This window comes from Bufo bufo, chromosome 6 (assembly GCF_905171765.1).
Source record: "Bufo bufo chromosome 6, aBufBuf1.1, whole genome shotgun sequence".
Lineage (NCBI taxonomy): Eukaryota > Metazoa > Chordata > Amphibia > Anura > Bufonidae > Bufo > Bufo bufo.
This window is the reverse complement of record NC_053394.1, coordinates 248231323-248259091: the sequence shown is the minus strand read 5'-3', so window position 1 is coordinate 248259091 and position 27769 is coordinate 248231323. Positions and strand designations below refer to the sequence as shown.

Genomic DNA, 27769 nt, shown 5'->3' with positions numbered 1-27769 from the left:
TTATGTCTATGGAGCGGTGGCAGGGCAAGCTGCAGTTTTTATTGATACCATTATTGGAGTATGTATTATTTTCTGATCACTTTCTTTAATTTTTGGGGAAGGCAAAGCAACAAAAAACAGCGATCGGGGCATTTTACAATTTTTTTCAATACATATAATTATGAGTCCAAATTACAATACACATCTTAGTATCTGAGCAGGGACCTGAGAAAATGCAAAAATTGATCTTTCACCTTCAGGATATACAGAACAATGTGTATATAATATCTTGAACTGAACTTGTTACTGTACACAAAACTCGCCCATATAATTTTTATTATGCTGATAAGAAAATTTAAAAAAATGACACCTTATAGGTAAAGTTGTCCAGGTTCAGAGCTCCCCTTCACTCATTTACCATGTCTGAGTGGAGCATCGGAGCATTTCTAGCTCCGATGTTCCCCCTTGCCCTGCGCTGCACAGCGCAGTACAAGGGCTGTTTGTTTAATTCTGGTGACATCACCGGCACTAATGGGCGGTCTTTAGCACAGCCCTTGCCTGTAAAACAGCCTAGGGCAGCGCTAAAGCCGGTGGTGTCACCAGGTTCACTTCTAGACTGAAGTCTCCGCCTAGCACACCCACCCCCCTGCTGATCAGCTGGTTGAAGAGAAGGCATGTACCGTGCCAGTGCTGCCTTCCTTTCATTGTTTACCTGCTCACCGCCGCAACGGCAGCAGTGAGCAGGTGTAATTACAAGAAGCTGTCCCATTCACTTTAATTGAATGGCTCAATCCTATTCAAGTGTATGAAGTGAACATTGGCTTGAACATTGTAGGCTTAGGTAAAGCCCAGGAGAGGCAGTTCTGTTAGTGTTAGGGACCCATCTGCAGAAGCCACCTTGACGCCTGGTAGATGGGTCCGACACACGTTTGATCAAAAATGTTCGCAAAGAGCTTCTATTTTTTTCATTTATAGTAGGTATAATACCACTTTAATCTAGAATAATCCCTATTTCCCAGTTTTATTGTTTGTATGTGAGATGTTGTGCTGCCATACGTTTTCTTTCTGCATGCTAGCTTTATGGATGTGCTCCTGCGACTAGTGTAAACTTTCTTGTAGTATGAAGTGAATGGGACAGCTTCTTGTAATTACACCTGCTCACTACTGCTGTAGGAGCGGCGAGCAGGTAAAGAATGAAGGGAAGGCTGCATTGGCACAGCGTGTGCCTTCTCTTCAACCAGCTGATCAGCGGGGGTTTTGGGTGTTGGCCCCCGCTAATCTGATATTGATGGCCTGTTCTGAGGATAGGTCATCAATAAAAATAACAACCCCTTTAATAAGTTTGGTGAAGGGCATGTAAGCCTGTTTTTGGGGCAAAGTGAGCCAGAATGCCAGCACATTTGGCTTAGTAAATATCTCCCAATGTAAAAGGAACATGCAAATAGAAACATAAAAAAGTGCAGGATCAAGCATTGTGATGGTTAGTGAAGCTTGCTTTCATATCCAGTCTCAAGATTAATTTATCTATAACTAACAGAAATAATATTTTTTTAAATATAGGTTTCTCAGATGTTCCGTCTTTTGAACCCAATACCTTGTATCAATATCACTACACACTGGATCTAATTTTAGCATATTTTGCACAATCAGCAATGCCGACAACGAAGCTGCAGATTCATGCCGTTATAGACACCTCCCTTCTGTGGAGAAACAAGGACCAACCACACGAGCAGCTTGTACATGTACAGGTATGTTCTTTTTATAATTTTGTTATGTATACTGTCTAAGCTACAGAACACAAGAAGTACGACCCACGCCAATCAGTTACTTATTCCCTATCCTGTCCTACCCTGGGAATAAAATAAAGAATAAAAGAACAGTTTACCAGAAGGAAACCCGCATGTCATGTCACAATAATTTACATAAATACAATCCACAATGGCACATTAGCCTACCTGAGGGAAACCAACGTGTGATTACACAATAGCTTCCTTGAGGGGAACCCCACTTGTGTATCCTGAGGGAAACCAATTATGATGTCAAAACAGATTACCTGAAGAAAAACCCACTGTTGATGTCAGCACACCTGCGTGAACTCCACTTGTGATGTCACAACACCTTACCAAGGTAAACATTCTTGTGATGTCACAATAGTAATATATACTATACTAGATTAATAATACTTATAAATTAAGGGCAATCACTTGATTTCACAGTAACTTCATTGATACCCACTTTTGATGTCAAAATTGTTTACATGACTGAAGCCCATTTGTGGTTTCACAAAAGCTTATATAACCAAAACCCATTTGTGATGTCACAACAGGGTTACCTAACTTATCTTACAACAACTAACCAGGGGGAACACCACTTGTGATGTTCAACCAGCAACCTTATGGAAACGTATTTGTAATTTCACATTTAACTTTGCTAAAACCCATTTTTGATGTTATCACAACTGACATTTGTCAGAAACAATCTTGTGATATCAAAATGAGATAGCTGACTGAAACTTAGGCTGGGTTCACCCCTGAGCGTATTCGATAAGCGCTGTTTACAGGCGTTTTTGAGGCCTATTTTGGGGCGTTTTTGTATTTTGGAAACGCGTGTCGTACGCGCGTTCTTGCTATTGACCACAGAGGCGTACAATGAAAAACAGGTGTTACGCGCGACAATACGCCCGAAAGAAGCTCCTGTACTTCTTGGGGCGTAGGGCGTTTTACAGCGCGTTCGTACGTGCTGTAAAATGCTCAGGTGAGAACCATGCCCATAGGGAAACATTGGTTTTTGCCTGTTGAGTGTTTTACAGCGCGTAGGAACGTGCTGTAAAATGCTCAGGTGTGAACCTAGCCTTACGGTACTTGATATCACAATAGCCTAATTTGAGAAAAAACACTTAGAATGTCACAACAGACCTATTGCAACATTATAGCTTGGTTTTCAGTCAAGTAACCTTCTGTGACATGCCACGTCTGATGTCACAAAAGCATACCCCAAGGAAATTCACTTGTGATGTTATAATACCTTACATGACTAAACCTACTTGTGATGTCAAAGTAGCTTACCAGATAAGACCTAGTTTTACCAGCTTACCAGAAAGAAACCCATCGCAGATAATTAAGCCCACTTGTGAAGCCACCATCGCATATCTGATGGAAACCTATTTGTACTGTCTAATGAGCTTACCTGAAGAACAGTAACCCCACTTGTGATGTTGCAACAGCTTATACAATGAAATCTGTTCCTCTCCTGGAACAGCCCGCTTAAACAGTTTAGTGCTAGTGTGAAACTAGCTTTAGCTGTTAGAATCATAATTTTGATGTCACGGTTTCTTACTTCAGCTCACTTAATTAAACAGTCATAAGGTAACAATAGCTTATCTGAGAAATACACAGTAATGATATCCCAACAGTTTGATGGGAACTAACTTGTGATGTCACAGTCGCATACCTGAGGGAAACCCTCTTGTGATGTCACAAAAGTCTCTCTGTGGCTATTGTAATGTCACAATAGCTTACTTAACTGAAGCCCACTTGTGATATAACAAAAGCATTACATGAGGAAAATCCATCTGCGATGTCATAACAACTTACCTGAATTAACCCACCTGTGATGTCACAACATCCTTCCAGATGGGAATCAACTTTTCACAATTCTGATGCCACAATAGCTTAATTGATTAAAGTGTTGTTATGTTACAGCATTATCTGCTTGAGAGGTTGTAATAGCTTAGATGACTGGAAACCACTTGAGATGACACTACAGCCTACCCTTGTGATGTCATAACAGAGCGTAAGCCACTTTTGTTGTAGCAACAATTTACCTACCTAAAAACCCAGTTGCAATGTCATAATAGGTTACATGAGTTGGGTTGACATTTTTTGTGGATTTAGTTTAGTGCATACATACTAAACATATCCATAATGATTTATTTCACTTGCTTATATAGTACTGACATATTCCACTACACTTTGCAGACATTATCATCAGTTGTTGTCCACAGTGACGCTCAGCAGGCTTTAGCATTAAACTCTGGCAGGCAAACTCAACTCTGCTACATTTGTTGCTCTCTGGCTCTGCTGTGCTGACAGGCTGGCTGTATAACTCAGCTTCTGCTTTATGCTGCAACTTCTCTCTTTGTAGTCTGTCTCTTAATTAGGCCAGGGAACTCTCCTCCTGGTTCCTGAGGCCCCAAGCTGTGGCCTCCATATCCAGCAGAGCTGAAGGTGCTCTCGCTGGCTTGGCTTGGCCTGGGCATATCCAACAGAGACGTGCCCGGCTGCATGCCCTTCCTTTAGCTGGGGGTGCACTAGACTGCTCCTACACATGAGGTTAACTAATAAAGACAGTAGCGAGGTGTGAAGGTGGTAATGCCACTCTGAGGCGTTACATGTGTAGTGATGGGAAGGACGCACTTTTCTTTTCTTTGGGGTATACCATGGTCTTAGGTTTCTCCTGCCTGATGGTGGTTCGGGGTGCTCCTGATAGTTTATCCATTACAGATGGCCAATATGCTTCTCAAGTGTGTCCAGGCACCCTAAGACTTTAAACTCCTCAACATGTGGCTATGGAGAATCAGTGGTCCTTTTCAGCACCAATTCTCCAAAGAACTTCTCTATATCCCTCCTCTTACACATCTGGCATGCGTTTGAATGTGCAAAGTTCTTTTCTGGCCTTGCTCTCGCAAGACTGGCTCATTCAGGGCTGGCTTTCCTTTAAGCTTGGATTCTTAAAAAGGGTTCTCCTGGATAGTTCATCAATATTAAAATCCTGGAAAACCCCTTTAATGTTAGTGCATACAGTTTGCACAGGTTAATGTTTCAAGGCTCTAATTCAGACACTAGTGAAGGTCATTTATCAAACTGGTGTAAAGTAGAACTGGCTTAGTTGTCCATAGCAACCAGATTCCACGATTTATTTTGGACCGCTCCATTGGAAAATGAAAGGTGGAATCTGATTGGTTGCTATGGGCAACTAAGCTAGTTTTACTTTACACCAGTTTGATAAATGTCCCCCCCCCCCCCCAGGTATTTTTAAAAACCATTGGCATGACTGTACAATTAATTGTATACATTTCCATACAGTATGGCTGAATGTAGTGATTTAGTATTTTCAGTGTCTATAAAATATGTATCTGTTCCGTTTTTAGATGAAACATTTTACTGTTCACAATAATACAGCTCCTGGAACAAAAGAAAATATAGCCATCAATCCTGAGAAGAGAAGCTGCACAGAAATCCCTGTTATTATCCATTGGAGCTCCGGGAAGGTATGTTAATGTACAGATACGGATATTTGCCGTCCACATCACAGGAGGTTTAGGCTGAGCTATTCTAACATTGCTTCAAGCCATTTTCTGCCATCAATCAAAGGAGCAGTTAAAATAACTGCAAATGTGTGATACATGTGTCTTATGGTCCAGATGTTCACAAGCAAGATGGCTTTTTTTAAAATTCTATGGGGGAGATTTATCAAATCTGGTGTAAAGAAAAACTGGCTTACTTGCCCATAGCAACCAATCAGATTCCACCTTTCATTTTTTTTTAGAGCACCTTTGGAAAATGAAAGGTGGAATCTGATTGGTTGCTCTGGGCAAACTAAGCCAGTTTTCCTTTACACCAGCTTTAATACCCCCCCCCCCCCTTATAAGTTCTTTAGTGTCTTTTAATATGAGAGGCAGGGTTGCCAACCGTCCAGAAATTTCTGGACAGTCTGTAAGAATAGCTGACTTTTTTCCTGTGTCTGTTCTGTTTACTTTTGGTTTCCTTCCTCCCAGCTGTTCCTCATGCATTTGATTTCCCTCTCTTTATATCACCCCTCCTCCTATTGTAGGGCGTGGATTATAGTTCTCATTTCAGTTGTAGCTCTTGCTTTAGTATCTTCACTTGTAGCTATCAGTTCACTGGACCTGTGTTCTGCTGCAGCAAGCACTCCGGATATTGCCAGCTGTCCTTGGATCCGTCTTCTCTGCGGCTGCAACACCTTCAGCTAAGTGTACAGACATTGTTGTGTACCTGATTATTTTCTGACTGGATCTGAGGTGGCCACGGTTCCCTCCATATACTGAGTAGGGCACCGGTGGCCGTGCCCCTTCCACTATTGTAGGGGTTACAGTGGTCATCAGTCTTAGGCACGTGGGCATGCCTCGTTCCGCCATTTGGATCCGGGCATGTGCTTTAGCAGAATAGGGAGAGCTTTGAGGGTCTGACAGGGGTCACCCTTTATCCTCCCTAGTTTGGGTCCGGTCAGTAGCTCTTTTACTGTGTATACTATTGTTGCTCACATACAGCCGTGACATTATAATCCACCAAAACCGTCCTTTTTTGACATGGATACGCTTTCTGGCCTGGTTGACCGCATGCAGGGTCTTTCTTTGGAAGTAGCGGATCTCCGTCAATCTATGACTCAGCTTCAAGCATTGGGCTCTGCTCCGGCTCATGGAGTCTGTTGCGAGCCAAAGGTCTCACTTCCGGAAACGTTCTCCGGGGGCAGTGAGAATTTTGTTCGCTTTAGAGAGGCATGCAAACTCCATTTTTGCTTGTGTCCCCACTCCTCTGGTAAGGAGGAGCAGAGGGTGAGGATTGTCATCTCCCTGCTCAGGGGTAATGCTCAGACTTGGGCTTTTTCGCTGCCATCAGGGGATCCCTCCCTTCGATCCGTGGAAAGATTTTTTGTGGCCCTGGGGCAGATTTATGATGACCCGGATCGTGTTGCTCTGGCCGAATCTAACTTACGTGTTTTATGCCAGAACAAACTGTCTGCGGAGCTTTATTGTTCTGAATTTCGGAGATGGGCAGCTGATTCGGGTTGGAATGATGCTGCACTCCGGAGTCAGTTCTGTCATGGTCTCTCAGAGAGATTGAAAGATGCGTTTGCTTTCCATGAGAGACCAACGTCCTTAGAGTCTGCCATGTCATTGGCGGTACGCCTTGACAGGCGTCTAAGAGAAAGAAACGAGACCTCTCTGTCCAGCCATGGTCAGTCTAGGGGCAGTGGTGCGGACTCATTCAGTGTGCAGGGGCCTCATCCTGTCTCGCTCCCCTCTGAGGAGGAGCCCATGCAGCTAGGTCAACTTGCCCCTGATAAAAGAGGATTTAGTCCTCAGAGTATGGTGTGTTTTTGTTGTGGGGGCATAGGTCATTTGGCAAATGTTTGTCCCTCTAGGAGATTCTTGAACTGTACTAAGAGCGATAATAAGAGAAAAACCTCAAAAGGTAAATCATCAAATTCTGCTTCATCTGCTACTTTGGGCAAAGTTGATGTAGGAATTGATGCTTTTCCTCTGACCTGCAGTTCCCGTTTTCTCCTGTCTGCCAGGGTGGCGCTAGAGAGCAAAGTCATTTCTTGTGAGATTTTTGTCGATAGTGGAGCGGCCGTCAATCTTATTGACACTCAATTTGTAGCCATGCATGGTTTTCAGGTTTGCACATTTAGAAAAGGATATACCTGTTTTTGCTATTGACTCTGCTCCACTCTCACAGAGATCTCTGAAGGGCATTGTTCACAATATCCGGCTAGCTGTAGGTGACACTCATGTGGAGGATATATCTTGTTTTGTCCTTAACGGATTGCCTTCTCCTCTAGTTTTGGGGTTACCCTGGCTCACTAGACATAACCCCACTATTGATTGGCAAGGAAGGCAAATAAATGAGTGGAGTGACTTTTGTAGAGAGAATTGTCTCACAGCGACTTTTGCAGAGGTGTCTACTAAAACTGTGCCATCATTTCTCTCTGATTTCTCGGACGTGTTTTCCGAGAGCGGTGTTCAGGCGCTACCTCCTCACCGGGAGTTTGACTGTCCCATTAACCTCATTCCTGGCACCAAGCTGCCAAAAGCACGCCTCTACAATCTCTCACAACCGGAAAGAATCGCAATGCGAACTTATATCTCCGAGAGTCTCGAGAAGGGGCATATTCGTCCCTCAAAGTCACCTGTGGCCGCGGGTTTTTTTTTTGTTAAAAAAAAAGATGGCTCTCTGAGACCTTGCCTAGATTTTAGGGAGCTGAACCGTATCACGATTCGCGATCCCTATCCCCTTCCTCTGATCCCGGACCTCTTCAACCAAATTGTTGGGGCCAAGGTGTTTTCCAAATTGGATTTGAGAGGCGCGTACAACCTGGTCAGGGTCAGAGAGGGGGATGAATGGAAAACAGCCTTTAATACCCCTAACGGGCATTTCGAGAATCTCGTTATGCCTTTCGGCCTGATGAATGCTCCGGCCGTCTTTCAGCATTTTGTTAATAGTATTTTTTACCATTTAATGGGGAAATTTGTATTGGTGTATCTTGATGATATTTAGATTTTTTCCCCTGATGTTCAGACCCATCAGGATCATCTTTTTCAGGTTCTGCAGATTCTGCGGGAAAATAAATTGTACGCCAAGCTGGAGAAATGTCTTTTTATGGTATCGGAGATTCAATTTCTGGGTTTTCTCCTCTCTGCTTCTGGTTTTCGCATGGATCCGGAGAAGGTCCGTGCTGTACTTGAGTGGGAGCTTCCTGAGAATCAGAAGGCATTGATGCGCTTTCTGGGTTTTGCGAACTATTACAGAAAGTTCATTTCGAATTATTCCTCTGTTGTCAAACCCCTTACTGACATGACAAAAAAGGGGGCGGATTTTTCCTCTTGGTCGGAGGAGGCGCTTGCAGCCTTTTCTAAGATTAAAGAGAGTTTTGCGTCTGCTCCCGTCTTGGTGCATCCCGATGTTTCCTTACCTTTTATTGTTGAGGTGGATGCTTCCGAGGTGGGTGTGGGTGCGGTTTTGTCCCAGGGCCCTTCTCCTGCCAAATGGCGACCCTGTGCCTTTTTCTCTAAAAAACTCTCCCCGGCAGAGAGAAACTATGATGTGGGAGATAGGGAGTTGTTGGCCATCAAGTTGGCTTTCGAGGAATGGCGCCATTGGTTGGAGGGGGCCAGGCACCCTATCACCGTTTTTACCGACCATAAGAATCTGGCATACTTGGAGTCGGCCAGGCATATGAATCCGAGACAGGCCAGATGGTCTCTGTTCTTCTCCAGATTCAATTTTGTTGTTACATTCCGACCTGGGATAAAAAATGTGAAGGCTGATGCTCTCTCTCGCTGTTTTCCGGGAGGAGGAAACTCCGAGGACCCGGGTCCCATTTTGGCGGAGGGGGTAGTTGTTTCTGCTCTATATTCCAATTTGGAGGCCGAGGTCCAGGCTGCCCAGACTGAGGCACCTGCCCGTTGTCCTTCTGGGAAGTTGTTCGTGCCTCCTGAGCTACGTCACAAACTCTTTAAGGAGCATCATGATACGGTTCTTGCTGGTCACCCCGGGAGTAGAGCCACGGTAGATCTCATTGCTCAGAGATTTTGGTGGCCGGCTCTTCGTAAGTCGGTGGAGGGTTTTGTAGCTGCTTGTGAGACGCGTGCTCGCGCTAAGGTCCCTCGTTCACGGCCTTCAGGTTCCCTTCTCCCGTTACCCATACCTTCCCGTCCTTGGACACACCTGTCCATGGACTTTATCACGGATCTTCCTCGTTCCTCGGGGAAGTCGATGATCCTGGTGGTGGTGGACCGTTTTAGCAAGATGGCTCATTTCGTACCTTTCCCTGGTTTACCCAATGCTAAAACATTGGCGCAAGCTTTTGTCGACCATATTGTTAAATTGCACGGCATTCCCTCTGATATTGTTTCCGATAGAGGCACGCAGTTTGTGTCCAGGTTCTGGAAGGCTTTCTGTTCTCGCCTGGGGGTTCGGCTGTCCTTCTCTTCTGCTTTTCACCCGCAGTCGAATGGTCAGACTGAGCGCCTCAATCAGAATCTGGAGACATATTTGCGCTGTTTTGTGGCAGAGAACCAGGAGGATTGGTGTTCATTTCTCCCTCTTGCTGAGTTTGCTCTGAACAACCGTCGTCAGGAATCTTCTGATAAGTCACCATTCTTTGGTGCATATGGGTTCCATCCGCAGTTTGGGACATTCTCGGGAGGGGCTCTTTCTGGTTTACCTGAGGAGGAGAGATTTTCCTCGTCTTTGTCTACCATTTGGCAAAAGATTCAGAGTAATCTTAAAAAGATGAGTGAGAGGTATAGGCGTGTGGCTGATAAGAGACGTGTGCCTGGTCCGGACCTGAATGTGGGTGATCTGGTGTGGTTGTCTACAAGAAATATTAAACTGAAGGTTCCCTCCTGGAAATTGGGTCCTTATAAAATCTTGTCAGTCATCAATCCTGTTGCCTTCCGTCTTGATCTTCCACGGGTTTGGAAGATACATAATGTATTTCACAGATCTCTCTTAAAACCATATGTCCAGCCCACGGTACCCTCCTCTTTGCCTCCTCCTCCGATTTTGGTTGATGGCAATCTGGAGTTTGAGGTTTCCAGAATTGTGGACTCTCGCATTGTCCGCGGTTCTCTTCAGTACCTCGTTCATTGGAAGGGTTATGGTCCTGAGGAGAGGATGTGGGTTCCGGTGTCGGACATTAAAGCCACTCGCCTCATCAGGGCATTTCATAGGGCTCATCCTGAGAAGGTGGGTCCTGGGTGTCCGGAGTCCACCCGTAGAGGGGGGGGCACTGTCACTACCAGAGCTTTGGGACGTTCTCACAGCTCTGTTTCTCCACCCCTGTGATGATGTCACTACTAGAGCTGGGAGGAGTTCTCACTGCTCTGTTTACTTTTGGTTTCCTTCCTCCCAGCTGTTCCTCATGCGTTTGATTTCCCTCTCTTTATATCACCCCTCCTCCTATTGTAGGGCGTGGATTATAGTTCTCATTTCAGTTGTAGCTCTTGCTTTAGTATCTTCACTTGTAGCTTTCAGTTCACTGGACCTGTGTTCTGCTGCAGCAAGCACTCCGGATATTGCCAGCTGTCCTTGGATCCGTCTTCTCTGCGGCTGCAACACCTTCAGCTAAGTGTACAGACATTGTTGTGTACCTGATTATTTTCTGACTGGATCTGAGGTGGCCACGGTTCCCTCCATATACTGAGTAGGGCACCGGTGGCCGTGCCCCTTCCACTATTGTAGGGGTTACAGTGGTCATCAGTCTTAGGCACGTGGGCATGCCTCGTTCCGCCATTTGGATCCGGGCATGTGCTTTAGCAGAATAGGGAGAGCTTTGAGGGTCTGACAGGGGTCACCCTTTATCCTCCCTAGTTTGGGTCCGGTCAGTAGCTCTTTTACTGTGTATACTATTGTTGCTCACATACAGCTGTGACACTGGTGGTACTTTACTAGATTTTGGCGGTAATTCTCATCATTTTGCAGCTCACTGTAAATACTGGTAATGAGTTATTATCAGTATGTTGAGCTATAGACATACTCTACAGAGAATCTTTATCATTCATTCTGGTTTTCCAATTTGTCCGTAAAAAATATTGGCTGTCCATTATTTTGGGATAAGTTGTCCAGAAAAAAGAAAAATTCTATTGGCCTCTGGGCCCCTCGGACGCAAGGTCTTATGTCCAACTGCTACCTCTGTACCCACTATGGCTATACCTCTGCTGCTCTCCTGCCACCATTGATCAATTAATGGGGTATACCAGTTATTAGAAGTTATATCATTCAGAAGGTCCTACTGCTGGGGACCCCATGAATCAAGAAAATTGAGACATTGCACTTCTCGGAGCCCTCCAAAATGAATTGAGCAGAAGATGGAGTATGTGCACTGCTGCTCCATTTATCTTTACAGGAGATCCAGAGAATGCAGAGTACAGTGCTTGGCCATTTCCAGAACTCCCACAGAGATGGGCTCCTCTGAACTGCTTCTCCGGTCATTTCAGAGGGGCTCCGAAGGGTGCTATGTCTCCATTCTTGTAATTGGCGGGGGTCTCCCACCAGTCTATTGGTTATCACCTATTCTGGGGATGGTGATTGCTTATACCAACCAGAATACCCCTTTAACCTCTACTTTTGTGAGTACATCCAGCAGTTTTAGTGCTGAGATATCCAATAAATAAAGTGGTTGAATTTGACCTTGATAATTGCAATGTCCCCAGCCTCATTCCCACAGATAAACAGACAATTCCTAATCTTACCCAAGGGAGATGTTACAGATTTGAAGGCCATAGTCATAAGAATGTGACCGATCAAGTGATATTACTTTAAGTCAATGAAAAACAGCCATGATCATTGTAACGATCAATACACAAGAGAACACAGATCTATGAATACATTTATAATAAATCTGCACACCCTCCATCAAAAAGCTGAGCTACATCTGTAAAACCGTATACAGTATGTACACTGTCTGAGCAGCATTGGTTTGGACACTAGATGGCAGCTCCACCCTGGATAGAAGAGAATATACTGCACAGGAGCTTCTTCTCTCTGCTCAGCATCTCTAAGCGTCGCCCTGCGCTGATGGAGCAGTCACTTCATAGCAAATATTACCAGTTAGTAAAATTATACATTTCTGTGCCTGGTACGCGGCACTTTTATACACTCCACATTTTTACAATTCTGCTATTGATAATTATAGAAATTTAAATGGGGGTAACATTTTATTACAAATGCTTGTATTGTTTTTTTTTTCATTGATTAGTATTTTTTTCTGCACAGTTCATCCATTAATTCACATATTTACACGTATTATTTTCTGAGACAAATCTGCATGGCTGTGATATCACTATGTACGGTATACAACAGATATTGATAACCTATAATCCTACACAGATCAGCTATTTTGGGCAGCAGAGGTGCAGGAAATGATACGATGTACGGAGTGGAAGAAGACGTCTCTGTACACTATGTAGCTTCTGCAGTGCAGCTCTCAGTTACATGAAATGGATCTCAGCTGCAGTACCCCAGCACATCATACCGTACACAGTACAGTTTCCAGTTCTGCCAAAACAGTTTATCAGCGGGGCTGCTGGGTATCAAAGACAGGTCATCAAAATCTGTCGTCCCCACAACCCCTTTTTGAGGCTTATAACATTATACAACTAATCTCAAAACACACAGTTTATTGTTAATAATTACTTTACCCTGAATATATTCAAAAATATCTGAAAAATCCTGTATTGTTTTGCATCGTTCAGTTATACACGATCACAGTAATGTATGGGCAGGTCTTTACCAGAGTAGTTTTTAAATAACATCCCCATTCCCTTGAATACCATTTCTGGTCACAGGGGCGAACACAGAACTTGGTCAAAGTGTAGGGGGAGTTAATGTACATACGACTGCAAGTGCATCTAAATAGATATGGATACATAGGCATTTGTTACACAATCTCAAAGATCTCATTTCTCTTCAATAATATTGCCATTCAGCATACCTAAACTAAACCGCAATACAGTACACCTGAACAATGCCTCTTTACTGCACTCAAGTACAGAATGCCTAAAAATACCATCATACTTTACACCAGAACAAAAGTGCAATACCGTACACCCGAATAATGCCTCCATTCCGCATTCCTAAATACAGTGTGCCTAAAAATTACATTACACTATAAACCAGAACAAAAGTACACCTGAACAATATACCACACTCTTAAATACCGTATAACTAAACAATGCCATCATATTGTATACCTGAATAAACCCACAATACAATACACCTGAATAATGTCTCCTTATCGCACTGTATAAACCCGCAATACAGTTGTAATGCTAATGCAAAGATAAATCCAAACTGAGGGCCAGAAAACGCGGTGTACCAGAAACACTTTGCACAAGCCGTCGCACTCTGAACACCCTTGGGGGCCGGGGTACTCTTCACCCGCCTCCAGCAGGAAGGGGGACTTTGGCAGAGTCCTTCCCAGGTGTCAAATAGCAGGGCAGCTGGGCACACTGGCCGCAGTTAGGCAAAAACCCAAAGTAAATACTGTGACACTATGCAGTGGTCAATAGGGAAACACGAGAATGGTCAGTAAACGTAAGCCAAGGCACAAGAACCAGAAGACAACCAAAACCAAAGCCAGAGTCAATAACCAGAGAAACCACTCACCAGATAGCTTCAGATCCACAGCCAGGGAAGCAACTGAATAATCAACAGTGAGTGAGGGAAAAGACCAGGTTTAAATATCCCTCCACAGATCACCCGACACTGCTGAGGTCACACCCAATCTCCACCCTTAGACCAGGGAAGCACAGGTGAGGGATGAGAGCGTGCAGAGGAAGGAACCTCCCACCACATGTTCAAGTCAGGAGACATGACAACAGTGGTTACCTGGCAACAGCTGATGCTAGGGGTTCCAGCATCTCGGGACCCCTGACCAGCATCAGTACTGGGAATGATGGTGTCCCGTCTCCCAGCAGTACCAAGATCCGGAGTGGATCTCACAGAGTGACGTGCACGCGTAAAGCATGACCCTTTACTAGCTCCGCCCTCCGGGGATGACAACCCGCCCCTAGTGGCCAGCGAGGAGTGAGGGATTTCCCACCAGAGGGCCAGAGACCACCTGGGAGAATGAGAGACACGTCTTTGCTTGGTGATATGCTTCCGGAGAGACTGCGTCTGTCTCCCTGGCTGTCTGACAAGAGTGCACCCGAATAATGTCTTCATATAGCACTCCTAAGTAACACAGTATACCTAACAAATGCCATCATACTGTACACCTGAGCAAACCCGCAATACAGTACACTTGAACCATGTTTCCATACCACCCTCCTAAATAATACTGTGTACCTAAACAATGCCATCACATGGTACACCTAAATAAACCTGCAATACATTACACCTGAATCTTGTCTCCATACCTCATTGCTAAATAACACTGCATACGGAAACAATGCCATCATACTGTATACCTGAACAATGCAATTTTGAATCAAGCACTTTGCTAAGATGAATTATTATAGGCCCTGCATTAATACTAGTTCAATGTGTGCCTTTTTTCCAGGTTATAGGCCTGTACACTACAGGTGAAGATGATAGCCAAGTGCTTGATATAAAAAGGGGACTCGTCAGTCTGTTTCAGTTCCAACCACTCTCCGGGACTCATTTAGAGGTAAGTGACTATGAGAAGGGAGTCGATCACCTCTATATTTCATAGTAGGCATACCTCAATGTAGGGTAGATTCCCTGAAAATATCCATTCCTCTAATCCTGAGAAATGCTTCTTTTTAGTTTTGTGCAAATAAGGTTTTTGATGCATTGCGGGTGCGGCTGCTCAATTTAGCACAGCATGACTCCGCCAATAACGCTGCCCCGGCCCTCTCTTCTTTGATTGTCAGTCTGAGATTTTAGAGCTGGTTGTGGAATCTAGGATTAGAGGACTAGCTTTTCTCAAGAGCCCATACATGCACATGATGTCAAATTTGATGACGCATATCTTATTTTGGGGCTTAAATCAAGCTAGGAAAGATCACATGCTGAATGTGTACCATGTAATCTACAGCAGTACTGTAGGATGAGATAAAGGGTGGTGGGACGCTCATCAGAAGCACCAGATTGGGACCATAATATAAGTACATTGCAAAGTGACAGTACGTGGGAATTCGGATGGCCTTATGAATTCAAAGTAAGGCTAGTTTCACACTAGCGGTAAGAGAACAGCCTGCCGGAGCTCTCTAGATTAACTATAATGGGGTCCGGCGGAGATCCGGCCACATCCGACAAATAGGCAGGGAATCGGCTTAGCATAAATGCTACGCGGAACAACCTGCTAGATCTCTTACCATCAGTGTGAAACTAGCCTTAGACCTGGAACCCTCTTTTAAAATTCAATTATTCTTCGAAATACAAAATCTGATTTGCTGCCCGTCTGAAACTTGGCAAATTATTGTTTGCATTTTTAATAATAAGGCACCAAAAGGAATTATGGGATGTTGCAAGTCTGCACATCTGGTAGATGAGTAATGTATATTCCGAGCTGTAAAAGTGGTGGCTACAGGAAAACTGTGACAAAAATACAAGTTAATATACACACTTATTACAATGACTGTAAGACTATAACTGCTGCATATTAAAGAGGTTTACCCGTTCATTAATATTGAGGTCTATCCTCAGGATAGGCCATCCAGATCTAATCAGTGGGGGGTCCGACACCCAGAACCATTGCCAATAAGCATGGAGCATTGTACTGTATTCCTGGTGCTGGAGCTACTGCAGAACAGTTCAGGAGCCTTGAGGATATACATTACCATTCAAATGTTCTAAGTACAGTATATCTATCAACCAGATTTGTAATAAGCTGGGAAACCTCTGTTGCTTTTGGTGTTTGATTAAATAATAAACTTTAACCCTACAAAGTATTGGCTTACACTAAATTCCCACATGCTATGTTTCTCCCTGTTTTTGCTGCATCCTTATTTCAAAGCAAGAACTGGAGCAAAAGCGACACTTGCGTTCCCCTCCTTCCATTTAGGCCCAAGAGGACCATCCATTCAGGCCTCCAGTACAATATGCTCTAATAATGCTATTTCCGATTTTTTTTTAAATTTTATGAGAAAGTTAATGTAATAGTTTTATATGTTTTAGAAAGATGTTTCAGGGAGATGTCAAGTAACTTACAACATGTCCAAGGATATCATCAGCAAGACAAAAGATGTTAATAGCTGCATAGGATCAGAATTTGGTTATGAATCCGATTATAAGGTGAGACCATGTTGTTTGTTCTAAAAGGTTGTTAAAAGGGTAATCCAGGATTAGAAAAATTCTGCCTTTTCCCCCCAAAAACAGCACCTCTCTTTTGTGATGAGCGGCCTTGGCATTCAACTGCATATGGCTGATCTGCAATGCCACATATAGCCCATAAACAAAAGTAATATTATTTCTGGTAAAAAACAAACAAACAGATTTTTCCTGTATAGATCCTTTAACCCCTTTTCCATTTTTGTGTTTTCATTTTTCACTCCCTGCCTTCCCGGAGACATAATTTTTATTTTTCTGTTCACATAGGTGCTTGTTTTTTGCAACTTATACTTTCTAATGGCACTATCTAATGTTGCATATGATGTAATGGAAAACATTCCAAAGGGGTGGAGTTGGAAAAAACAAAACACAATTCTGACTCTTTTAGGGTTTTGTTTTTATGAAGTCCCTATATACTAAAAATAACCTGTTACTTTCATTCTCAGGGTCAGTATGATTATAGTGATACCACATTTTAATATTTTTTTCTTGTTTTAATACAAAAAAAAACTTTGGAAATTTTATTTTTCTTTCCATCACCATATTCTGCCACCCATAACTTTTTTTATAGTTACAGCTAGCTCCAGAAATATTTGGACAGTGACATAATCTTCGTGATTTGGGCTCTGCATGCCAGATTTGAAATGAAATAACTGAGATGCAATTGAAGTGTAGACTTCCAGGTTTAATTCAAGAGGTTGAACAATAATATCCTGTGAAAAGTTTAGGAATTGCAACCATTTTTCTATAAAGCCTCCTCATTTCAGGGGCTTTATTACTATAAATAAAATGTTCCTTTTTAATACTTTGTAGTTTGTAGAGAATCCTTTGCAGGCAATAACTGCCTGAAGTCTGGAACCCATGGACATCACCATCCACTGGGTTTCCTCCTTTGTGATGCTTTGTCAGGCCTGTACTGCAGCTGTCTTCAGATGTTGCTTGTTTGTGGGTCTTTCTGTCTTAAGTTTTGCATTAAGCAAGTAAAATGCATGTGCGATCAGGTTGAGATCTAAGGATTATCTTGGCTTTTGCAGAATATTCCACTTTGCCTTAAAAAACTCCTGGGTTGCTTTCACAATATATTTTGGGTCATTGTCCATCTGTACTGTGAAGGGCTGTCCAATCAAACTTGCTGGCTTTGGTTAAATCTGGGCAGAAAGTATATCCCTGTACACTTCAGAATTCATCTGGCTGCTTCTGCATTTAGTTACATCGTCAATAAACACTAGTGACAACAGTGCCATTGGAAGCCATGCATGCCCATACCATCACACTGCCTCCACCATGTTTTACAGAGGATGTGGTGTGCTTTGGATCATGAGCCATTCCAAGCCTTCTCCATACTGTCTTCTTCCCATCATTCTGGTACAGGTTGATCTTAGTTTTATCTGTCCAAAGAATGCTGTTCCAGAACTGGGCTGGCTTCTTTAGATGTGTTTTGGCAAAGTCTAATCTGGCCTTTCTATTTTTGAGGCTGATTTATGATTTGCACTTTCTGGTGAAACTTCTATTTGCTCTCATGAAGTCTTCTCTTTATGGTAGACTTAGATAGTGATACACTTACTTCTTGGAGAGTATTCTTCACTTGGGTGGATGTTGCGAAGGGGTTTTTCTTCACCATGGAAAGGATTCTGTGATCATCCACCACTGTTGTCTTAAGTGGACGTCCAAGCCTTTATGAGTTCCCGAGTGTCGCGTAGAACATGATGACTGAGCTGCAGCCAGCATGTTATAGAGCAGGAGAAGCTGAGGAGATTGATATATAGTTTTGTGGGCAAATATTCAGTATAACTTTTATTTTATTCAATTAAATTGCTGCTCTTTCTGAGCTTTGAAGTCAAGGAGATGGTCCTATAAGTGACTGACAACCTTCTCTCTCAGGCTTTCCATTCTCCTGCTCCGTTTAAGAGCAGGAGAACGGAAAGGATGGAGAAGGCACATAACTGAGCCGAACTGAGCCTAAGGACCCCGTAGACTATAATGGGGTCCGTTATGTTTCCGCTCAGAAGATGATTTTGGAGTGGAGACAAAAGTTGTGCATGCAGGACTTTTGTCTCCGCTTCAAAATCATCTTCTGAGCGGAAACATAACGGACCCCATTATAGTCTATTGGGTCCTAAGGGCTCTGTTTGGCTCAGTTATGTGCCTTCTCTGTCCTTTCCGCTCTCCTGCTCTTAAATGAAGCAGGACGAACGGAAAGGCTAAACTGTGACGTGAACGAAGCCTTTCTCTGTATGCACTGTATGCACAGTCATAGAGAAAAGGTTGTCAGTCACTGATAGGACCATCTTCTTGACTTCAAAGGCTGAACGGTGATGTGAACGAAGCCATAGCTGTCAATCACTGATAGGATCGACTTTAATTCAAATGAATGAAACACAAGTTTTACTAAATATTTTCCCACAAAACTGTATATCAATCTGCTCAGCTCCTGCTGCTCTATAATATACGGTCTGCAAACTGCACTGCATTTTCATGGTGACAGGTTCTCTTTAAGTAATAACACAGAGTTGTAACTTAAAAGGTGTTTTACAGGATTAGAAAAATTTATTTCTTTCAAAAAAAGAAAAAGTGCCATACTATTTTACAGGTTGTGAGTAGTATTGCAGCTCAATTCACTCTATGGAGGTGATGTGCAATACCAGAGATAACTTATGAACAGGTTTAGTACCGTTTCTAGAAGAAAGTAGCCATGTTTTTCTTCATTCTCTGCAGTTCCTTTACTTCTTTAGATTAGATTTCCTTGAAAAAATCCTTATGTATTCTAGCCCAGGAAAATGGTGCTACCAAAAATGTTATCCATACATCCTGATCCTACTAATCACACATTCAACTTTTGTGGCTATAAACAACCGTTAAGAAGAAATATTATATCTAGCCTTATATATTTGACATATTTTCTGCATATTACAGTCAGTTATGCAATAATTTCAATGTATTGTGACTTAGCGTAGTTGCCTTGAACTTTATTACAGCACACATTTCAAGAAACCTTACACGAGGCACACTCCGGACTTTGTTCATGCCAAAGGACCTTAGAGAAGAATTTCATGGTGCTCACACACATTCAGTAGGCTGAAGGGTGGGAAACTATGATAACACATATATAACTTGTGCTTATGGGACACTTCGCATGGCTGTCACTGTCTAGGGAAAGATGTGACACAATGCACCACAAGGGCTTCATACAAACAGAATTTTACACTACTTTTTAGACACCCTTGGAACTGGGATAGTTTTTGACCACAAGATGTTTCAAAATCTGTCTAAGAGTGCAACACATGAAGGAGCAACTAGATAAAAAGTTGGCAGAAAAGTTGTCTTCAATAGAGTTGTGTCTAGCATGTTGCAAATATAAAGTTGTGTTGCATGGACTTCATACATTTGGAGAGCAAATCAAGAACCTTTCCAGGTGCAGTGACATTGCTATATCTCCCCCGTATATACAGGGAGTGCAGAATTATTAGGCAAGTTGTATTTTTGAGAATTAATTTTATTATTGAACAACAACCATGTTCTCAATGAACCCAAAAAACTCATTAATATCAAAGCTGAATATTTTTGGAAGTAGTTTTTAGTTTGTTTTTAGTTTTAGCTATTTTAGGGGGATATCTGTGACTATTACTGTGCATAATTATTAGGCAACTTAACAAAAAACAAATATATACCCATTTCAATTATTTATTTTTACCAGTGAAACCAATATAACATCTCAACATTCACAAATATACATTTCTGACATTCAAAAACAAAACAAAAACAAATCAGTGACCAATATAGCCACCTTTCTTTGCAAGGACACTCAAAAGCCTGCCATCCATGGATTCTGTCAGTGTTTTGATCTGTTCACCATCAACATTGCGTGCAGCAGCAACCACAGCCTCCCAGACACTGTTCAGAGAGGTGTACTGTTTTCCCTCCTTATAAATCTCACATTTGATGATGGACCACAGGTTCTCAATGGGGTTCAGATCAGGTGAACAAGGAGGCCATGTCATTAGATTTTCTTCTTTTATACCCTTTCTTGCCAGCCACGCTGTGGAGTACTTGGACGCGTGTGATGGAGCATTGTCCTGCATGAAAATCATGTTTTTCTTGAAGGATGCAGACTTCTTCCTGTACCACTGCTTGAAGAAGGTGTCTTCCAGAAACTGGCAGTAGGACTGGGAGTTGAGCTTGACTCCATCCTCAACCCGAAAAGGCCCCACAAGCTCATCTTTGATGATACCAGCCCAAACCAGTACTCCACCTCCACCTTGCTGGCATCCATCTGGCCCATCAAGACTCACTCTCATTTCATCAGTCCATAAAACCTTAGAAAAATCAGTCTTGAGATATTTCTTGGCCCAGTCTTGACGTTTCAGCTTGTGTGTCTTGTTCAGTGGTGGTCGTCTTTCAGCCTTTCTTACCTTGGCCATGTCTCTGAGTATTGCACACCTTGTGTTTTTAGGCACTCCAGTGATGTTGCAGCTCTGAAATATGGCCAAACTGGTGGCAAGTGGCATCTTGGCAGCTGCACGCTTGAGTTTTCTCAGTTCATGGGCAGTTATTTTGCGCCTTGGTTTTTCCACACGCTTCTTGCGACCCTGTTGACTATTTTAAATGAAACGCTTGATTGTTCGATGATCACGCTTCAGAAGCTTTGCAATTTTAAGAGTGCTGCATCCCTCTGCAAGATATCTCACTATTTTTGACTTTTCTGAGCCTGTCAAGTCCTTCTTTTGACCCATTTTGCCAAAGGAAAGGAAGTTGCCTAATAATTATGCACACCTAATATAGGGTGTTGATGTCATTAGACCACACCCCTTCTCATTACAGAGATGCACATCACCTAATATGCTTAATTGGTAGTAGGCTTTCGAGCCTATACAGCTTGGAGTAAGACAACATGCATAAAGAGGATGATGTGGTCAAAATACTCATTTGCCTAATAATTCTGCACTCCCTGTACAAAGCCATTTACCTCTAGAATGAAACATATGTGGAGTCCAATGAAGCATGCCACAATTTCTGATAATTGAAGATAAATGGCCAGACCCACTGGCCCCGTCTCCTCTACCCTCACCACACCTCCTTTTAGGCAAAGTAGCGAGGGCGGCAGAGAAACGACATTTGCAACAAAATATTTTGCAACTGTCATTTAAAGATTAACAAACATGGGGCTTGAGACCTTTATTATGCAAGAAAAGTGGTGTGGGGGAATCATAAATTCAGCCATATGTATGAGCCTTACTGTATGTTCACATGGCATTTTCATTTCAAACTGATTTTTGTTACTCTTTCGCTGTGTTTTTAATTAATAGCAGAAGAAAAGACATTGACAAGAGCCTAGGTGAAAATGGTACGTGTAGACATTCCGCTTGAGTGTCCAAAGTTTAACAAGGTCCTGAAATTTTTATTTTGAGAGCTATGTTATTCTCTCATTTAGGGCTCATGCACACGAATGTATTTTCTTTCCGTGTCCGTCTTTGCGGACTATATGCAGAACCATTTATTTCAATGGGTCTGCAAGAAAAACAGAAGTTACTCTGTGTGCATTCCGTTTCTGTTTGTCCGTTCCGCATTACGGACAAGGATAGTACTGTTCTATTAGGGGCTAACTGTTCTGTTCCGCAGAATACGGAATGCACATGGACGTCATCTGTATTTTTTGCAAATCTGTGTTTTGCAGACTGCAAAATACATATGGTCGTGTGCATGAGCCCTTAAAGGGGTTGTCTTACTGTATCTCAACATTTGTGGCATATTGCCATGATAATATGAGGGATAGTAACCTCTCATTTTACCTCCCCATCCCTCATCCGCTAAGCTGATATGAAGTGACAATGATATATGGCTAAATACTATTTTTCAGTAGTCAATTTATCTTCTTGTAGTAACAGGATATAGTGGCTGCTCATCTGTACAATTATTTTTATGCCCAATAGTTTCTCTGTCCTTTTTTCTGTATTATCAGTAATAGCTGTGATTTACCTTCTGTATTTGCATTCCACCTAGGGTTGCCACCCGTACGGGAATGACCCGGACAGTCCGTGTTTGTAATCCTGTGCCCGGGTACAAGCCGTTCTCAGACCCGGGCACAGGATTAATTTCAAACTGCAGACTTACTCACCTGACAGCTGGCGGTGAGCGGCGGTGAGCGGCGGCGGGCGGTGAACGTCGGCGAGTGGTGACCCTAAGCGGCTGGCCATGAGATGTCAGTCAGTGGCGGCCGCGGCAGGCGATGAGGTGTCGGCGGCGGGCGATGAGGTATCAGCAGCGGACAATCAGCTGTCACTGCCGGCGCGGCGATCAGCTGTGAGTGATGCTAGCGAAGGGCGGCGCTGTCTTCAGTCACTCCCTCCCTCCTTCTCTCTGCTAGTGAGAGGAAGTGACATCAGAGAGAGAGAGGGAGCGTGGGAGAAATCATTCTCCAGCAGTCTGCACGTGGAGCAGTTTCTTCTTCTTTTCATCTGGGAGTCGAACTCTGCGACCAACGCCATGACTGCCGTCCTTCTCCACACACCTGGACCTCTGAACTTCTAAAAAAGGTATTTAAAACATTTGAAGTGCTGGGTATTGCACATAAAACATTCCCCCATAAAAAAAAATGCCACAGGTTACCAGTGACATGTTTTGTGGGGGCACCTTATATGTGCAATAACATTTCCTATATAATGAGTCCGTCAAAGCACAAATATTGTATTTTTTAAGTGCAAAATTTGGAAAGTTGTGATTAACTCCATATGTATTGTGATGCCTTGTGATTACTGTAACGGATCTCCTGGCACCCCGACTGGGTACCTCCGTCGATGGATGCTCCTAGCGCTTCCCGAGGACTCCAAGCACTCCACTTGACACTGTAAGCACCGCAGACCCCACAAACCGCCGAAGCTTGGTTGAGGTCTCGCCGTCTCATACCCACCCTGGACCTACGACAAGGCTCCAGGCTCCAGTGGGTGAACCTCTCCTAAATCCAGAGAGCAGGAACAGCTCTTACAAGAGCTAGTAGTTATAGCCAGGGGAGTATAGCAAATCTTCAGCGTATAGCAATCCCCCAGTGTTGATCAGTTACCCAAACACCAGCCTCAACATGATGAAGGGTAAAAACAGGAACTCTTTATTGAACACACAAGCATTGACTTATACACATTTTCCAACAAGGTTACCACCCACAGGGTTTTGTAAAAACAACCAATAAACACGTACAATACAGTAAAACACTCCCACACAAAATCCTGGGAAATCGCCAATACACACGTGGAGACAATAGGACAGACATCACTACTCAAATATACAATGTCCCACCCTTTACAGTACACATAGACATTTAACATATCCCAAAATGGCACGAATTAGACCAGGGATTCAAAAGTTTAGCATGGGCTGATGAGAGGGCCCATAATCCTGGGGCAAGAGGCTGGCAAACAGGCCCCTCCAAAACCCAGTGGCGAGGTTAGTTTCGCCACACATCTCCCCCTCCCAGGGAAGACTAACCAGATACCTGACCTTACGCTGGTCGGTATCTGAGTTAGTCTGGCAGTCCACCCACCACCAAATACTGGACCTGTTGAATTTTGTAGCCTGTCTCTGTCCAGTGAGTCCACCAAGGTTATGTTGGTAACTGGTACTCCCGGTCTCTGTTTTGCTCCCTGGCTTGGAGTGGAGGTTGCTTTGTGGGCAGGGATCAGCGGTACTCTGCCCTGGTGCCAGCGCTACCACGGAAAAAGCCTGGTTGGAGCCTGGTTGTTGGAGGGGGAGATCGACTGTCTCCCCTTTGGATACCCAGCTCTGCTGCTGGAGGGGGAGACCGACTGTCTCCCCTTTGGCTAAACAGCCCTGTTGCTGGGGGACAGGACCGACTGTCCCTACCCCCTGTGCTGTAAGTGCAGAGACCACAGTCCCATTTGCACGGTTGTGGGGCTTACTGTCTCCCCCTGGTAAGTTAAGCTGCTGCTGGGGAATGGAGACTGGTCTCTCAATTCCCAATAAATCACACGGCCGCTGGGGAATAGAGACTGGGCTCCCAATTCCCTGTAAATCACACGGCCGCTGGGGAATGGAGACTGGGCTCCCAATTCCCTGCCATTCACACTGCCAATAGGGAGAGGGGGTAGCAAGCTCCTCTCCCATACATATTTCCAGCCTCTGGGCAGGGAGACCGACTGTCTCTGCTCCCAATACAGTGTCCTGTTGCTGGGGAAAGGAGACTGGGCTCTCTATTCCCTGTAGAATACTCTGCCGCTGAGGAATGGAGACTGGGCTCCCAATTCCCTGTAAATCACACTGCCGCTGGGGGACAGGACCGACTGTCTCTGCCCCCTGTAACTCAGCCTGTCACTGGGGAATGGAGACTGGGCTCCCAATTCCCTGCAGGACCGGTGGAGAGACCTCGGTCCCATCTCCACCGGCCACCTGGGTTTCTTCCCAGTAAACATCCACAATATCCTCCCAGCTGAAGGGCTCTGGACCTGGGTCTGGCTTCTTGCTGTCCTGCTGAGCCTTCCCAATGGAGTGGAAGAGATCTCGGTAGTCCTGCTCCAGTTCCCACTCCAGGGTTGCCAGGCTTGGCATCTCATCTGGGATTTGGGGAAGTATAATCATATCCTCCCCTTTCTGTCATAGCAACTGTCATGTTGACTGGCTTATCCTGCTGTTATTTCGATTTTATTGAAAGCCATACTTTGATTATCAGTATTTAAATGATGTGTGGTAGATTTTCAAAAGGGTCTCAGTAGTAGCAGCACTGTGGACATTTGGTATGTGATACTTGGTCCCAAATATGTGGGATTGTCTGTCTTTATGGCCATGAGATTTACCATTATCATTTGGGTATTACTACAAGATTATAATCTGATTCGCACACATATTATTGCCTCCATTCTTGCATTGTTCATTTTTTGGAGTTTTTTTTGTTATACCTGTATGTGGTCCCCTGATGAACTGACCCCAGAGAACGGTTCAGAGAAACGAATTGGGGCAAAGTTTGCCTTCCTGGGACATATGGTATGTGCTCCTTTCTTTTCCACTGATGATCAAAACCTGGACGCCACTGGTTTATTTGGGAGCATATATGTATTATGTGCGATTATTTTTGTTGTAACTTTATTAGTTTCTGATACATGCATCGACTTATGACATTACTATTGGACTTTAGTCAAATTAGGTCTCTTCTCGGGTGGCAGTATCTATCTCTTGTTAGGGACATATAGGACCTATCAGGAGGTTCCTATCGGGGCGGCCATTCCGTTTTGGTAGGCAGGGCCCAAGGCTTGATAGGGCAAGTGTGAGAGTGACTCAATTTCTTTTCCTTGTCCCGCCCAGACTCTTTGTTAATTGATTTTTAAGCGCACAAATTGGGTGATTTAATGATCATCAGTAAAGGTTACGTTTTATACTGGTGAAGGTACTCTGTGATTACAATATACGATATGCCACAAATGTCAGAAAGGTGCAAGTCCCACCTCTGGGACCCAATGCTATTTCCAGTACAGGGCCCCCGAAGTGAAGGAGAACACACCACGCATGCACAGTATCCTCTCCATTCACTACTATGAGACTGCCAGTAATAGCCGAGCCAGCGCTCAGCTACTTTCAGACTCTCATTGCAGTAAACGATTACATCACAGCCTGGAACAACTGGGGGTTTGGGATAGTAAGTTACATTTTCATATAGTTTTATATACTTATACATTTGTAATTATTATAACACTGCTGTCATGGCTCTTCGACAACCCCTTTTAAGTTTAGACGCTTAAGAGACTTTTTATACTAAAATGATAGTTGGTGGTCGCATTCCTATCGATAACTCACCTTTGGAACTGTCTGTGGTCTAGCTTGAAGGGTCAGGGCAAGCTGACAGGTGAAGTCCAGTACTTGCGTCAGCAGTTTCATAATTCCTACATTCTAGGCAGCTATCCAATATGTTCTTCTGGCTTGAGTGTCCTTACTTTTTTTTTTTTTTTTGAAAGTTCTCTGTTCATTGACTTTAGAAACTGGTCTTAATCCAAGTAAACATCAGTTATATTCTCATTTTACCTAACATAGGGTTATGTATAAAAAAATGATAACCAGAAATTACAAGTGTTTCGAACCCCCTAAATGAATATAGACCTTATGGATAACAATGCCCTTTTACACGTTTCAATTTCTCTTGTCATTTGTGCAAATCACGCTGTCACATCAGAATAGAAAATAGCAATCTCTATTAGTTTCTATTAGTTTCATAGTTCATATTGAAAAGAGATACAGGTTCATCAAATCCAACCTTTAATCCTACTATATTGATGCCTGAGGAAGGCAAAAATAAACTTTGAGGTGGTTGCCAGTATCTAGTATTAGGGGGGAAATGTATTTCAAGTTCCAAATATAAGAGTAGATCCCTGAATAAACTCCCCATCTTCAGAAAACTAGTGTCCCCATTAAATGTTACTTTATCACAGCTGGATGAAACTGTTCTCGAGCAAGAGTTTATCTTTTAGCATTAGCAATGTACAAGAAAATGTGAATCCTTAGGCAAATGCAGCAGCGATAACAAAGTGGGTAGGCAAAGTGTGACCCTGCAAAGTGTGACACAGCAAAGCCAATTATGTAATTGCATAGTTCAGTAGCAGAGTTCAATTTGGAACTGCGTAGCTGGGTAGCTGAACTAGAATGTGTACACAGGACTGGTAATTGGTAGCAAGATGCAGGCTGACAGCAAGACGTTTGCTAGTAAATGGTAGCAGAATTAAAGGCTGCTAACTGTAGCAGGACATAGGCAGGAACTCAGACTGAAAAGACCAAGGGTCAAAACCAGAAGCAGGAACAAGGGACGACAAATTTGCAATGGGCAGTGGGTGTGGACCCACTGTGACATTTAACCAGTTTGACTGTGGTCTAAATGTTAGGGTGTTGTCTTGGTATTCACCCTTTAACCCCTATACAAGAATCTGGTCTTCACTGCGGGGAAACAACCAGGCTACTATCATTTGAAGTGGTCCTATTGTAGTTGGTAGCTGACCCACCCGGGTTAGGGGCACCAGTGAGAAACACCAAGGTATCAGGAAACACTAGTCAAGAATTAGCCATGGTTGAGGCAAGCAGAGTACGTGCATATCCGAAGAACAGGTCCGAGGTGAGGGTAAGCGGTATTGAGTCAGATGGAAAACAAGCTATGGTCAGGGCAGGAAGTGGATACTTAGAATCATCAGGCTAGAGGTTCAGTACATGCTCAGGCAAACTAAACTTGACACATTCACTGGTAGACTAAGAACTAGATAGGTAAGCTC

General features: G+C 43.5%; 1 protein-coding gene across 1 annotated transcript in view; it reads left to right on the top strand.

Moving 5' to 3' along the window:
- Positions 1 to 27769, top strand: part of LOC121003681 (microsomal triglyceride transfer protein-like) — an 86352-nt gene that overhangs the window by 5794 nt on the left and 52789 nt on the right. Inside the window, exons 2-5 of the mRNA XM_040435549.1 lie at positions 1540 to 1727; positions 5129 to 5248; positions 14788 to 14895; positions 16368 to 16484. Coding sequence (XP_040291483.1) covers positions 1540 to 1727; positions 5129 to 5248; positions 14788 to 14895; positions 16368 to 16484 — 533 coding nt within the window. The remainder of the gene's footprint in view (positions 1 to 1539; positions 1728 to 5128; positions 5249 to 14787; positions 14896 to 16367; positions 16485 to 27769) is intronic.